At 39.2% G+C, this 17,156-nt stretch overlaps 1 protein-coding gene across 1 annotated transcript in view; it reads left to right on the top strand.

The window, feature by feature from the left end:
• Window positions 1-17,156, top strand: part of LRRC34 (leucine rich repeat containing 34) — a 26,980-nt gene extending 9,824 nt beyond the window's left edge. The window contains exons 6-11 of the mRNA XM_075202099.1: window positions 345-473; window positions 11,338-11,433; window positions 11,534-11,688; window positions 12,697-12,852; window positions 13,123-13,249; window positions 16,762-17,156. Coding sequence (XP_075058200.1) covers window positions 345-473; window positions 11,338-11,433; window positions 11,534-11,688; window positions 12,697-12,852; window positions 13,123-13,249; window positions 16,762-16,962 — 864 coding nt within the window. The 3' untranslated portion in view covers window positions 16,963-17,156. The remainder of the gene's footprint in view (window positions 1-344; window positions 474-11,337; window positions 11,434-11,533; window positions 11,689-12,696; window positions 12,853-13,122; window positions 13,250-16,761) is intronic.

The following is a 17,156-nucleotide window of genomic DNA, read 5'->3' as shown; positions in this document are numbered from 1 at the left end:
TATAGCAGTGTGCTGGGGGATCTCTCTGTGTGTTTGTTCCTAACATTATTCTGAATGTAGGTGTCTGTTAGATCTCGCTACACTCAGTGGGCGAAGTGGAGATTACAAGTGGTGGTATGGCGAATGGAAGTGAATGGAATTTGCTAGTTTTACAATCAAAGCAATAGGAGAAGTAGTGGTACGGTATATCTCTATATACTTGCCCACTTCCACCACTGTCTGTAACCCAGTCGATGTTTTAAGAACTAAAAAAATTAAAGTCCCAATTAAAGTCTAAACATGCTATAATAGTATTAAATAGGTATTGTTTGTTTCTTTTTTATGTGATATTTGTTTTCTTTCAGAGGAATGACACTCTTAGAAGCCTAAGGATGACGGGTAACAAAATTGGAAACAAGGGTGGGATGTCCTTTGCTGCTATGCTGCAAATTAATTCCTCTCTTGAAGAACTGGACCTCGGAGACTGCGACTTGGTATGTCCAAACTCTGTCACAGATCTTTGTTATATACTATGAGCAACTCAGTTAGTATCAATTATTCATAGACTGCAGCTCAAAGCATGGTTGCTTTAGAGTCATATTTACCGTGGCATGCTCCTTAATTTCCAACATGCAAATTTACAGTTCATTCAAATATAGAAGAACTATAGGCAAGACCGATGCATTAGCTGCATCCACTGGAGATACAACTTACATTCAGGTCAAAAATCTTTAACAACAAAGTAAACTCTTAGGGCAAGAATGGGTAGGGGGACAGAAACTACTGCACGGGGTCTGCCTCCCCGTCACATCAACTGATACAAACAAGAAAAAAATGCAGTAGATTTACTTAGTCCTCCATAAATCGATGAATGCAATGTGGATAGTCTAGATTTTTAATAAACTACATAAAATGTTTAAAATACATAAAACTCATAAATACATGCAGCTATAAGTTCTTACTTCAGATACAAGGAAACTCATACATTAGGTGCACCTATGTAGATTTATCAGTTCCCAATTAGTATCATTAATATATGGTCATGGACCAAAAATGTTGAAAAAATTGTTCATATGGGCTCCCAGAAGCTTTCAATCATGCTCAAGATGTAATGAGCTCGGATTAGAAGTATGCTGGATATACACAGGTTTAATAAAGCTTCTATAATCACAAACTTAAAGTCCTCAATACGGATATGGACTGTCTTTATCCAATTTAATTGGTCTTCCGTATATTTATCAAAGGAATGTATCTTCACTCGATATATCGATTTATAAGTTACAATAAAGACCACTATCCTCCGTAATGTATAGAGTGTGAGCTTACCCAGTCTCGAGCTCGCAGTCACTCGCTCCGTCCACGCTGACTCTGCCGTAAAACAGCGTGTCGCTGGTGTGTTTCAGACGAGTTCTCCCCTCGTTCTATAGACCAGGATCCTGGTTCCTACACATAGACATGTAGCGGGGGAATTTTGATGTTTCGTTCCTTAGATGAATGTATAATCAATAATGATTAAGGTCTCTTGCGGTGTCTTAGGCATAAGCAGTCCCGGCTCCAAGATCCCTCAGAGGGTTTTGTTTGTGCAAAGTAAGAAATCCAGGTACTATTTCAAAAACTGTTGAGCTCCATATGTCCGTTCTGCATGTAAAAAGCGGTCACTCCAAATCCTGAGTATCTTATCTTACGCGTTTCGTTGTATAGATACAACTTCCTCAGAGACATATGGAGCTCAACAGTTTTTTGTAGGAACCAGGATCCTGGTCTATAGAACGAGGGGAGAACTCCGTCTGAAACACACCAGCGACACGCTGTTTTACGGCAGAGTCAGCGTGGACGGAGCGAGTGACTGCGAGCTCGAGACTGGGTAAGCTCACACTCTATACATTACGGAGGATAGTGGTCTTTATTGTAACTTATAAATCGATATATCGAGTGAAGATACATTCCTTTGATAAATATACGGAAGACCAATTAAATTGGATAAAGACAGTCCATATCCGTATTGAGGACTTTAAGTTTGTGATTATAGAAGCTTTATTAAACCTGTGTATATCCAGCATACTTCTAATCCGAGCTCATTACATCTTGAGCATGATTGAAAGCTTCTGGGAGCCCATATGAACAATTTTTTCAACATTTTTGGTCCATGACCATATATTAATGATACTAATTGGGAACTGACAAATCTACATAGGTGCACCTAATGTATGAGTTTCCTTGTATCTGAAGTAAGAACTTATAGCTGCATGTATTTATGAGTTTTATGTATTTTAAACATTTTATGTAGTTTATTAAAAATCTAGACTATCCACATTGCATTCATCGATTTATGGAGGACTAAGTAAATCTACTGCATTTTTTTCTTGTTAGGTCAAAAATCTTACAGGCACCAACCGGAGAAATCAGAATGTGGGGTACTTATTATAAATAAGTCTGAGAGTGAGCCAAGGCTGGACCACATCAGTTGTATTGTTCTGGCATGTGTATTACATGTATGTATTAATATAACTCTTTACTTGTCCTTCAACAATGCTATAATAATGATATGTATGAGATAACAATTCTGTAATACCATCTTTATTTTTTAATTACATGACAAGGATACTAGTATCTAAATTGCAACTCTTTTATATAGACATATATTTGAAAATGGTATTTTTCTTCCTAAGTCTAAGGGCTAGATTTACTAAACAGCGGGTTTGAAAAAAAATGGAGATGTTGCCTATAGCAACCAATCAGATTCTAGCTGTCATCTTGTAGAATGTACTAAATAAATGATAGCTAGAATCTGATTGGTTGCTATAGGCAACACCTCCACTTTTTCAAACCCGCAATTTAGTAAATCTAGCCCTAAGTCTCTATAGATAACATTTACATAAACGTTTGCTGGCTTATTGTTGGAGTAAATACCACCTCATGTGACAGTTTAGTTGTTATTAGTGTAGTTTTTCTCCCTCCGCCTCCCTTACCATCACTTATTGCTCCGATGTACAACAATATTTTATATAATCAGTAATGAGCAGATAGTGTGCTTTGCAGGACAGTTGGCCGGCACACACAATATCAGTAACATGGAGAAAACATTTATTTATTGTATAATTTATTATAGGGCATTGCCTCATATTTATAAGCAGAGAACACAACTTACCCCCATAATAATGCCCCCAGAGTTACTTTAAGACATCACTAGCACCCAGTGCCCTTTGCAAAGCACAAAGGGAAACCTGCGTCTGCTTTCAGAGCAAAAACATTTCCAGTGGTAGAAATGAGTCTGCGTGAGGGGTTATTACAACATCAGATATCTTTAAAGCCTCATGATAGCTTAGAGCGAGTCTGGACAAGCTGTGTCTCTCCAGGTGTTGTGAAACTACAAGCCCCAGCATGCTCTGAAATAGTATGGCAGGGTATGCTGGGACTTGCAGTTTTTCAGCACCATGAGAGCCAGAGGTTGTTTAGGCCTGGCTTAGAGCAGGTTTATGGTTAGCCTTTGGTTTGGGGTTGGGCTGGATCTAGGTACAGATTTAGGTCTAGTAATAGGGAAATCTAAGTGTCATTATTATTATTATTTTAATCCATTTAAGACATACTTGCCAACTTTTGGGACCTGTCCTATGGAAAGATCCCTGAGGTGAGGTCCAAAGCGTGGGGGTGTGATAACGTGATTCACGTCACCATGGCCTTACCCTACCGCACAACAACATGATCGCAACATCGCGCAGCAATGATGCGGCAATTCCCTCCTAGAAGAAGATTAGGTGGACAATGGGGCAATGGACAACATTCCTTTGTACGTGTTAACCACATTTCTTTGCTACCCTGAGACTGAAAGCAACATTTAAACATAGAGGCTTTTCTGCAGCGCTGAGGATGACTTATTTTCCAAAGTGTTGCAACAATAGCTAAACATATTAAAAGGAATAAGGATATACATAAAGAACTAAAGATCCCGCCACCACCCAATAAGGGGCGGATCTAGAATGTTTTTTTAGGGTAGGAAGATTTAGGCCCTGCCCCCTTTTTTTAATTTCTCACCATGGGCTCCCGGCGGCTGCTCTCTATGTGCAGGTCAGTGTCTCTGTTGGCACATACAAGCAGTCAGAGTATGCTGAGCGGCTGCTCTCAGGACTGCCAAGAATAATTCAGGGCCCGGGTACAACAAATTCATGGGGCCCCCCTCATAGTCAAGTAAGCCCCAAAAAATTTTTGCGACGCCTTACGGCGATGCAAAAAAATGTAGGTCTATGGTCATACATTCAGGGGCGTGGCTAGCCAAACGGCGGTGCAAAAATTTTGGGAGGTGTGGTCATGCATTTGGGGGCGTGGCAAACGTGCCATTGGGGCCTGGCTAACATAAAAACCACTAGGCTCTCAATTCGCCGGAGCGTCACATATGTTCAAGCACTCCTGACTTTCAGGACATCTACCACCACAGGGTAGTATACAAACAATGCAGTGTGTACACAAACAGTTCAGTCTTGGCCTACACCTTACATTGGGCACAACATTCACCAAAAATTGGTATTGTCCCTACTAGAATCACAACATTTCACACACTGTGCTGCTCTCTCCTACCTGTTTTTCTCACTTTCTCCACCTGTGGCTGCTGGTTTCTTTAGTTGTGGCTTGTCCGGATCCAGAAATGTTGAAGGACCTATTTTGAAAAAAAAATGGCTACATTTAGAAAATTACAGCCAGCCCCGGCGTTAAATCAATAGCACCCACGATTAATAATTAGGCCTTCCTCCAGCCCCAACATTTAAAATAATACTATTCACATTTAATAAATAAACCTATTTCCCTTCCTGCAAACAGCCCCAGCAATACCTATTTCCCGCAACCATCACTGCCATTAAATAATTCATAGTCACATTTAATAAATAGACCTCATTCTCCCTAAACTCACCCCACGATTCAATAGCCCCCAAACCACCCCATCTTAAATTAATAGTCCCCACTATTAAATTGCCTCACCATCACCCTACAAACAAAATAGCGCCCATTAATTAGCCGCCACCTACCTCACACACACTACATTGCAACAAGCCCCCTGTGCCATCACACACACAATACTGTGCCCCTTCATCACAACTACACTGTACCCCCTTATGCTCACACTGCGACCTCCATGCTGCTTTTCCCCCTTCTTTTTTACTTTGTGCCTCTCTCCCACTTTTTTTATTCCTCTGTTCCTCTCTCCCACTTTTTTTCCTCCTGTTCCTCTCTCCCACTTTTTTTCCTCCTCTGTTCCTCTCTCCCCAATTTTTTTTTATTCCTCTGTGGCTCTCTCCTTTTATTCCTCCTCTGTTCCTCTCGCCCACTTTTTTTTCCTCCTCTGTTTCTCTGTCCCCTTTCTTTATAGTACTGTCCCTCTCTGTTTTCCTCCCCTTGCCTTTCTTTACTTACCTTTTGTCAACTTCTTTCTTTTCATTTCTGCTCTTCTGTCTTCTTTCTTCGTGCTGGCTGCGGCGCTCCTCACTGACTGACAGGCGTGACTTGATGACGTCACGCCCGGCAGTCAGTGTGAATGGAGGAGAGGAGGGACACGGCGCCGTGCGATCACGTGAGTATTTTTTATTTTTATTTATTCTTTCTTCCAGCTCCCAAGAAACCCAAGACCCCCCCCCCCCGGGAAAAAAAAAAAAAGTTTAAAAAAAATAGCGCACGAGAGAAAAATAAAATAATAAAAAAAAAAATTGAATTAGCAGCGAGGGCCCGGCCCGGGCCCCCTGACATGGCCGGGCCCGGGTAAACTGTACCCGCTCCCCCCCCCCCTCTCGGCGGCCCTGGCTGCTCTGACTGTATTTAAAACACAATCAGAGAAGCCGGGCAGGGATCTCTGTCAACTTGTATGTGCCGATAGCAACACTGACCTGCAGCCTCCGGGAGCATGCCCCTGCTAGAGGGGTGATTGCCCCGATCACCCCACCATCTCCCGGATCTGCCACTGCACTCAATGCACAAGATTGATTTTTTAATTAAAGAATTAATAATTTGATTAAGGAAAGGATTTTTTTGTTCTTTAAAAGAATAACTCCATCTGAACAATTTCTGTTTTGCGGTTGTTTAGTCACTTAATTCAACTCAAACTAATCTCATTGAGAATTATTGTGAAGATAAAAATAAAGTGTTTTTAATTGTGGAGCAATGAAATTGTTAAAATTGTACCATCCACCAGCAATTATATTGTTTGTTAAATGTGTGTAAAGCCAAGTATAGCAGTGACTGTTGCTACTACAGTACTGTGGGAAGGGAGGGTGGTAGGAAACCAACGCTAGTACCTTTTCAAACTTGCTTGATACAAGTTGGCGTAATTCTCTGGCATACAGATGTAATTCCACACATTCATCCGGAAGGAAACAGAGGAAAACAATAGCATTAATTTGCAAATCTTTTTACTGTCATTTTGTAGTTGTGATTTAATAAAATAGCATGGAATTACCATTTCAGAAGCCTGACACTAGAGCACTAAACACCTGTTTGTTAACTTCTGTCATAAATTATTTAGAAAGTGTTTGTTAACCTCTGACATACAAAGTGTTACGAGCTTCTGCAAACAAAACAATTTTTTTCTGTAAAATGTCGCATAGGTGGTTGTTTTGCTCTTTTCCTAGTGGTCATTAGATTGGTCTGTACCGTGTAAAACAAAAACTGGTTTGAAAGCTTCTTGAAGAACTCTAAAAACACACATGAGCTGTGCAAAACAATTGCAGCTTACAAGCCACACTTATTGTTTTCAGTTCTATTCCGGTTTTATGAAATAAAATGTGGCCCTTTGGTGGCTAAAAGAGACCTCTGTGAGCAGTTAGGGTGGTGAGAGGGATAAGGCTATATAATAGTGATACACAGGTATAACTGCCCTTCTGTGGCCTGTATGGCGAGAACACATGGACAAGTGATAATATGTGGTAAGTACAAATACACAATGTGAGTTTCATGTCAAAATCAAGTGATGTCACAGAATTTTCCAGAATAACCTCCTATAATCTGCATTGAAATAAAACCACCTCTTGCACTTTTTAGTCATATAACACAACAAAATAAAAACTAGTATAGCTTTCAATCTAAAGCATCTGCCTTTTATATTCAGCATCAGCATCCTTAATTTATATAGCGCCACCAATTCCGCAGCTCTGTACAGAGAATATTTGTCATTCACATCAGTCCCTGCCCCATGTGACCTTACAGCCTAAATTCCCACACACACATGTTCATTTTAATAATGTTTTTGGAGTTGTTATACATTATTCCTCAAATTGATGAGCAACAGACTATCATTAGTACAAAAACTCACTAAAGTAATAGTTGGTCCAATATGGAATTTTAGATAATTTGCAAATATTTATGTAGACATTCTCATACTGTGACCTACGTTCTATCACTTTGATATTTGTATCACTACAAACTACTGTTCTCTCACTTTTGGTCCATATTGCTAATTTTTTAAATCCATACCCCCAATCAATAAGACATTGCTTTGCAATTTGCAGCATTAAAAGTTTACCGTTTGTAGACAACTAATATCTTATGATATCTAATACTTACTTGATAGGCCAGCTGAACTCACCAGAATGCAGCAGAAATGTTAAGAACAATCATTAGTAAATTATCTTATCATTTCATATACGTGAAGAAAAATTGTGGATGTTTCTTTTAAAGCTGCATTGCCACCAAATTGCAATTTTTTACTTATCTGCTCCATCCCTTCATGCAGCTGTTTTATCCAGGGCTCCTCCAATTCTGTAACATAGAACCAGTGAAACCTTCTAAGTTGGCCAATTTAAAATGGTTGCAGAGGGGGGTTCTGAATGGGAGAACCAATCACAACCAGCAATCTCTGTGATTTAGGCCTCTCATTGGTCCTTATGCTCACAACTTCCCTCCATAGAGCCACACAGTCCTGAAAATCAGCTCACGTAAAAGTGGCTGCAAGGGAGCAGTCCCATGGGCTCCAGACAATGGCCGTCTGGGCTGGGTGAATTGTTCCCCCTACCTGGGTGTGCGGCCTAAGTATTCCTTATTGGGACCACTGATACTTCTATGACCCTCTTATGTCTATCCACTGTCCTGGGCAAAATTCCATCTTTCACCTAGAAAATCCATCCTAATTGACTACAAGTAGAATCAGTTACGTGATGTTCTGAAAAGACCGATCTTATTTGTTGGACTAATATTTGGAGAGCCTTAGTCGATTGTGGAATTTAAATCCCTTTTCCTTTCAGATGCAGACGCTGTTCTTATTTAATCCTCTATAAATAACGGGGCATGAATGAAGTTGATGATACAGTAGGCAGTAGTGGAAGGAAAAGTTCCTACCATGATGCAATAATGGGAGATGGTGGGAACGGAGTTCAGCTTTTGCAGAAAATAATTCCTCTCTCTAATATGCCCAATATACAATCCATGAAAAAAAATCTAATATGGTCTCATGACAGGTGTGTTTGAGGAAAAGATGCCCAATATATACTTATCGCACATATATAACATATTGCAAAATAGTATGAAAAGTACAGAGACTTTAAAGTTCTAAGTGATTACAATACAACTCGCATGCCCTTTGCCCCTAACAGCTTTCACATCTTGTTTGTGCAACTTGATCTCCTCCCCTGGGCTGTCCTCTGTCCTCTGTGATACCTGTACTTAACCAACAGTTCATTCACAACACATCAGACTCTGTTCTAGAGCTCACTGGACAAAGGCTACAATGGACAGGAAAATACAAGAGCAGAAGGTACTGCATTATTCTTTATTTGTCTTCCAGGGAGAGTCACAGAACAACAGAAAATTATGTAGCGCTTTCCAATTGGGTATCTATTGAAGCCTCTGTCCATCTACTGATATCTGATTGTTACTGTCTCTTTACTCTCCATGATGCATGCTGTGTAATGTTCCAAATTTAGTATGCACGCAGTATTTCAACATTTTTATCTCTTACACTAAAATGTTTTGTTGATTAGTTTATCTAATGGGTTTGCTTCAGTTGGTGGCATGACAGATGACATTTTTTTTTGCAGCCACTGAATGTCAAAAATGACCAGAAAAAAACTCACAGGGGCGGGGGTCTCATATTACTTATCTACCATTATTATTGTATCCTCATGCTCATAATGTGATTTAATATTTCTAACACTGGCCATACCCACTGTGTGATGCTACAGCCAATACATAGCCCAATATCAAAGAGCATAGCCCCAATGTCCAATGATGGTCTTATGGACTAATGGTATTGAATCTGCTCTGAGATCCTATTATGAAAAAATCACATCTAAGCATTATCTATCTGTATACCTTTGTCTCACCTCCTTCTTAATCACCTTAATCCAGACATTTTCCTGCAGGTTTTAGGTTTTTCCTGAAACATTTATTTTATTTTTAAGTGTTCTCAAAAGTACATCTGCAAAACATCAGTAAATATTGCACATGGATGGGCAAACAGGGCTCCCAGATTAATGACACCTCCTTACTGGCCGAAGGGGGAAAGGGCTACAAAATACATCCACGTTTACCCAGCCAGTGCCCTTTATAGTTTATTTAAAGGGATTACTATGAGCAGCTCACCAGACCAATCATACTCCACCCTCTATGGCACTGAAAGCCTCCCTCTCCTTTCCAAACTTCTGTGTCCAATCCCAGTCAAAGCGGGGGTCGAAGTTTACAGAAGGTAAATTGTAAGATTCAGCTGCATATCTGGGTCATCAAGCTGCCAATGTGCAAGTCAGTCAGAAATAGTCCTTATACCAGAAAATCATGCTCACAGGGACTGGCAGCTGTTCAGACCAGAGGTTGCAGTAATACTGTGGCTTTTCTCAAAAACTGTTTGAATAATCCATGAATCAAAGACGTACTGTAGGAAATAGTAACCCTAGACATTGAGTTTATTTTCATTTTCTTTTTTTTTTGGAAAGCAAAATAATACTCATAAATTATTATTTTTTTATTAATTTTTAAAAATCTTTAGCAGTAGCTAATGTTGGTCACACAAATACTCATGTTGTTGGTAAATTTAGTCATTTAAAAAAAAGTCCTGAAATAACAGCATAGTTGGTGTTCTCTCTAAAAATCTGAACCCATTGGATTGCTTATGTGAATGTTCACATATCCTAGCTGCTGGTGACCTTGTTGATATGTATGTGTGGACCCGCACTCAGTGGTGGAAGTGGTAATGTAGACCTGGCGGTATAGGAATAGGAGTGAATGGAATTTGGTAGTTTTACAATGAAGTATGACAGTATGATTTGTAGACCTTTCTAGATCTGGATATATTATACAGAGAATATAAACATTTTGTGAGAGGCAACTGTGTCCCACTCCCTTTGTGGAAATCAAAGGCTTTTTCCTGATCTTCCTATGTTTAAATCTTTATCTAATGCAAACAAATACCTGATCTCTGTGTGTAGACATGATGCTTAGCCTCTACAGTAGGCATGTGGGAGGGTTATCTGCCCATAGAGGGGGTTATCTGCCCATAGAATCTCTCTATTGACTTGCTGATTATCCCCAGTCCCACAAAGACTGCAATGGGTTTAGTTTGGAGGCTGTGCAGTCAGGGATAGAGACACAATGGTTCTGAGGGTCAGCAAATTGTAGGAAACATTTTTTTTAGCAAGCTACTTTCCTTGCTGCAGAGGTCTAAATGCATGATTTCTACCTTATTGATAGATTTAATAATACTATTCTGCTAGTAAATAAATACTTCTGTTAGTTTGAGTAAAACGGTTAATCAAACAACTGTTATGTATCCTACAAATGGTTTATTCTGTTTGCATCTTTATAAACTACAGTCTTACAGCTTGAGTGACATTTGTATCTCTCTCATTCAACAGCCTATCACAAGTTATAGTAACAAAAATACAAAAAATACCCATGGCCTCAGACAGCAGCAAGTTACTATGTTACATACCACATCCATAAATACATGTTTGTGCACATAGGAAAATAATTACTAATTTTTAAACTCTTCAAAGGGTTTAAAATACACACATTTAAAAACATAACAAAAAAAACAATCAAATGCTTTAAGTAAAACAAAAGCACACTCCAAAAAATAACAATAACCTGCTCTCCCGTTCTAGCAGAGTAGGAAAGTATGATTAAAGACTAGTATGCATTTATTTTTTTTAACTTGGAGTCTCCCCTCTTTTAACTAAAAGATTTCTGGTCTTCCTAGGAAATGTGGGAACTAAGCTAGAATCACAATTCAGACTCCCTTACTAAGAAGTGTAATGGTGGCCACATAGCAATTACCCCTTTATTAAAATTTTCCTGTGTCCCCTAAATGATGTTGACATTGGTGTGATAGTGCCGGATTTTACAATAGAATATTATGTGTATATAATATATTTATTGTGTGTGTCCTTACAGGGTATTCAAAGTTTAATAGCATTTGCCACAGTTCTACAACACTGCAAATCAATAAAGTCTATAAATCTAAACCGCCCTATATTCTATGTGCAACAGGTATGTACCGCAGGCATGAATGCATTTAAAACACTTTAAAAGATTTAGGAATTGTTACACTTTTGAAAACTACATTTTAACAGGGATATTTTTCCTTTAGGGAGATACTGCCATTCACATGTCTTTGATGTTGAAGGTGAATAATACTCTGAAGGAGCTCCATCTAGCCAAACATGAGATGACAGATTCTGGAGTTGAGCGTCTGTGTGAAGGCTTATATGAGAACAGCTCTCTGAAATATCTTGATTTAAGCTGGTAATGATATGTTCAATGTTTGCAAATAATGAAACCAAAGTATCTAGGTGTAGCTCGAATGCCCATTATGGTATATACACCCCCTAGGTCACCGGATATGATATTCCCAGAGCAATGGTGGAATATGCTTTTGGCCGACTGTCTTGAGTATTTTGAATTACGTCGGCTAAAACGACCCTCTTCTTTCTAATACTTTCACAACAAATACTCTTTAAACAAATATACTTATCCAAAATAACCAGAGCTCTCATGATTTCTACACTAATAAAAAGATTAAATAAAAAAAAAAAAATATTGCATAAACTTTCAGAGCAAACTATTTATAAAACACACTTCTTTAATTTTCACTGCTTCTACTCCACTGCATTACTTGATGCATTCACTAAGTTACGTTCACCTATCATCATCAGCAGCAGCGATTTATATAATGCCACTGCACAGAGAACTCGCTCACATCAGTCCCTGCCCCATTGGAGCTTACAGTCTAAATTCCCTAATATAGACACAGAGAGACAGACTAGGGTCAATTTGATAGCAGCCAATTAACCTACCAGTATGTTTTTGGAGTGTGGGAGGAAACCCACACAAACACGGAGAGAACATACAAACGTCACACTGATAAGGCCATCTACATATAGCTAGATAGGCTGTTAGATTATCTAATATAAAGTATACAAGTTGAGCAAACAGTCACCTGCAGTTCAACATCTTCTCCAGTTTACATTCGGATATCCCAGGCAACCTCAAACAGGCATCTTCCACTTTCACACAGAGGATGTGAAAACCTGTGATGTCACCATAATGAAGGGAGATGCAGTGGTTAGTGAGGCATTCTAATGTGTACTGGAAAAGACTTTGATTTGCAGGTAACCATTAGATACACTCTAATACAAACAGCATTCATATGCTCCAGTGTGACATAACTGAAGTACAAAGGCTTGTAATGAGTGCCTGTTATTTTACACGCCGAGTAACACTAGTAAATATGTTTCTATGTTACCCATTCAGCAATAAAATAACTCGTGATGGCGTTAAGCGTTTGGCAGAACTGCTGAAGACAAATACAACACTGGAGATCTTAGACCTGGCATCAAACAGGATGGAGGATGATGGTGCAATCTACCTTGCTGAAGCTATTCATTCATACAACAGCAGCCTCAAAGCGTTAGTATTACACTCCACACAGTATGGCAATGTAATGGAACAAAATGTAAATCATATAGCAGTTCCTAATTTTTACAGACTGACATAGATCTTCCTAATCAAACTATTTTTAGTATACTTACAGAATATAAACTTGTGAATGGGCTTTATCAACAAGAAGTGTTAATGAAAATATATACTAATTATGTAATGTTCCAGAACAGATATTGCTGATGTTAGTGAAATGTTATATAATATTTATCATTATTCCTACTTTGTTCCCTCTATTAGATTATCAATTGTAAGCAACAATATCACTGGAAAAGGTCTAAAAGTCCTAGCAGATTCCATAAGGACAAATAATAGTGTAGAATACATCTACATTTGGGGGAATGTACTCGATGAACATGCTTGCACGGTATGTATACTGTTGCTCTTTAGTATATTTTGAACATTTACAATTATAATAAATTGTCAAATAAAATCTCCTTGCAAAATTAAAAATCTGTTTTTTTACAATAAATTTTTATTGAGTTTTTCAAAATTAAATGGGGTACAGAAAAAAGAAAGGGGGACAAGTACAATTGAAGGAACAAACAAAAGGGAAGAAAGGGGAAAAAAGCCCATGCAGGGGAAGGGGGGGGAAGTCACTCAATTGAAACAACGATCTTATAACATGCACATTACTTTGAACAGCAGAAATAAGATATACACATTGGTCTTTCTTGTAGTACACCAAATGGGGACACATTAAAACCTAGGTAGCTCAAATAACACACAGGCAGAACCTATTCATTAAGCTGGGGTTCCTCTATGAGGGCTGCTGGAGAGGGAGAGGGTGAAAGATTTGAGGCTACCCGTGCTCTACCGGAGCCCTCTGTGACATACTCGTGCCAGCTAAATCATTTGAAAATTGGATTGGAGGCGGGTGACGTATAGGGCACATCTGTTGTCTCCATCTCAAAACTTTTACTGGATTTTAGACACGACCTTAGTGATGCTGGGGGGAGCAGGGGACTTCCAGTTCTGAGCTATTGCTGCTCTAGCGGCTATTAGTATGTGTCCCAATAGATAGCGCTTATAGCTAGGGATCACAGGTTGGTATATGTGTAGGAGGGCTACCTCCGGGTCAAGAGTGATAGAAACTCGCAGGACCTCTGAGATCAAAGCGGATACCTCGCCCCAGAACGCCTGAATCACCAGGCATGTCCAAAAGACATGATAAACATCTGCTATCTGACCACATTGACGCCAGCAGAATTTAGACTGACTTGGCCATATCTTATGAAGGCGATCTGGGGTGAGATAGAGCCGATTGAGGAGCTTAACATGCATTTTGGTGTGATTAATGCATCTAGACATGCGGTGTAAGGATATGAAGATCTTTTCCCACTGCTGGGGAGTGAGAATCAGGCCAATATCTGCCTCCCAACGTGCTTGGGTTGGAGGCTGGGACCAGGGACTGGAAATAGCGGTACCAGAATGTTATTCCTCCCCTACTACCCGCCTTTGTTAGTCTATCTAGAACCTGAGCTGGTAATGTGGACAGAGCATGGGGGATCCTGGAGGCTGCCCCCACCCAGTGTCTAATTTGCATATATTTAAACATCTCGGACTGAGGCAGATTGTATTCGTCCCTAAGCACGTCGAAGGGGAGGAAAAGGGACTGCGCAAACATATCCGCCAGAGAGACTATCCCTCTATTTTTCCATATAGTAATATTGATATCTGGGATGAGTTTCGACAGTGCTTGAAGGGAAAGATTACGGGAGGGGAGTACAAAGTCCTTGTGTGAGCTAATAAGTTTATCCCATACCCGTAAGGCATCCGAGATGGAGAGTAGTTTACGGGCACCCGATGGGCGGTCCGACCTAGGAATCCAAAGTAGGTCCAGCAAGGGGTATCCTACGTATAAAGCCGAAAAATCTGGTTTTGAGTATATTTGAAGGCGTTAATTTAGAAAACCAAAGCGTACTTACATTTACTGGGGGTGATGTCACAGTCCTACACCAAACACCTCTCCAAGCTTAACAGTTAGACTCTATGAAACAAGCCAACAGGGTGTCTATACCCTCTGTAATCTTCCCTGTCTAGAATTATAATTATATAAAATATAGCTAGTGCTTTCACACTAAACCTTCATACAAACATTTGCTACCAAAATGAGGGTAAATAAGTATAATGTGAAAAGCTAAATCTTTATTACACAATAGTAGTCAGACCTTGATGCCCTTGATCAATCAAGGATGCTCTCGAACAGATGTAGAATTACTGAAGTTCAGCAATGGCTGGAGAGCTACAGATCAACTCTGAATTAAAATATCAAGAATAGAAGTCTAAAAGCTCTTGTATAGAGTACACAAGTAAACTGACACCTAGTCCGGAGCAATTATATATGGATGGATATATATATATATATATATATATATATATATATATATATTGTAGGTGCAAAGTTGTTGTAGCCATTATATGGACCAGGAGTTATGTTTGTTTTAAACAATCTCTATCGTTACAACTAAATACGATGCAGACCTACAATTCTAACATGTCTACGTCAGTGCAGACATCTGGGCACTAATACATAATAGTTTGGACACCAGAACTGAAAACTCCATGTCTTCTATAAAAAAACGTTCCCTCTGGACAGCTTCAGTATCTGTAGCAGTTAGAGTGTAATGGGCTTATCCCCCCAAATGTGCTTAGAGTATTTTATAACCAGCGTTAGGGTTGAGCAGTTATTTTCTATTTATACTACATTAGATGGAGCAACTCTTTCTATTTAGCTTGGATAGTTTTTGCCAATTGTGCATTTATTAGAAAAATCACAGAATGCAAGATTAAATTATATTGCCTTTGAGGGGTTAAAGTTATAATACTTCTGCATATAGTGAGATTATGGGAAACCAGAATATGTATAGTAATATCAAAGCAATTAGGAACAGGACAGAAATCCAAATTAATTTAATGTTGCAAATATGGTATAAATACTTATAGATAGTTATTATTTATGGAGGTAAACACTTGTCTGGTCTTCATGACACTCTTTGCAAGTTAGTAATCTATGTCATATTGCAGGGCTGGACAAAGTTTTCTAAAAATTAGGAGGCAACACTTTTATAAAAAAAAAACTTGCGGCAGTGCAGGATATATATAAATGAATGGGGTGACTTTGCACAACACGTGCCAACAGTGCCCAGCATATGCAAGCCACACCCACAACATATTCTCAGCAAGTAGCAACGCTACATGACACAATAATGCCCAAAATTGTAACAGGGTTACCCAGCACAAAGTCTGTGTTATTGTTTGCTGAATGGTGCTTTTCCGTCATTTCAACAAAGTATTATTTAATTGCAGATTTGCCTCTGCAATGAGATTTCTCTCTGTCCAATGTCTAATGTTAGGCGTTACGGAATCTGTGGCGCCTTATAAAGAAATAATAATGCTAGAGAAAGAAGACAGGGTTGGCAGCTGGTCACCAAAGCCCAAATTCTAGGTGCCTGGACGTTTTCCACCGCTTTATTGTAGATTTTCATGGCGCCACAGTGCTCTGCGTTGTTGTACAGTAGGGAAAACCATACTAATATAAAACAGGGACAGACAAAATAAATGCAGACATGCAAAGAAAGGGTATGGAGGACCCTGCTCATTAGAGAGCTTACATTTTAAGTGGAAGAGGGCGAGTGTGGCTCAGAGTGGAGATTGGATTTTCAGAGAGCGTAGAAAAATTTGAAGGCTGTGGGAAAGTCTGATTGGACGTGGTAGGGAATTCCGTAAGTGAGAGCAACACGGGAGAAGTCTTGTAGGCGGGAGTGAGAGGTGGTTACCAGAGACGAGACAAGGCGCAGGTCAACTAATCCGTTTTATTTATTTTGGTCAACTTGGCATAAACAGAGAAATAAATAACCTGATTTCTCCCTACTTCAGGCATTTTCAAACCTTCTTTCCATTGGTCGTCTGACTGCCTCCTCAACAGACGTGCGACCATACATTGTAGATGGACGTACCTATCTTGCAGAGCTTTTTCATGGACTCAAGAAGCATTATTACTGGACTCCAAGTAAAGGTACTGCAGATGACCCTGTCTGCAATTCCAGCCACAAATTAACAAGTGATCAGACAATGTAAAGGCCATTATTAAAATACATTTGTAAAGTTATACAATTCACATATTTGTAAACATTCTTTTAAACCCATAAAAACTAATAAAATCTTTGTAACACATTTTCCTTTAGTGTTTGATATTTAATTAAAAATGTTTTATTTATTGTGTAAATGCAATTCATGTATATACTTTAGTAGGGTCCTGCTGTTCTCTTGTG

The sequence above is a fragment of the Mixophyes fleayi genome, chromosome 3 (genome assembly GCF_038048845.1).
Source record: "Mixophyes fleayi isolate aMixFle1 chromosome 3, aMixFle1.hap1, whole genome shotgun sequence".
Lineage (NCBI taxonomy): Eukaryota > Metazoa > Chordata > Amphibia > Anura > Limnodynastidae > Mixophyes > Mixophyes fleayi.
This window is presented reverse-complemented; position numbering and strand designations above follow the sequence as displayed.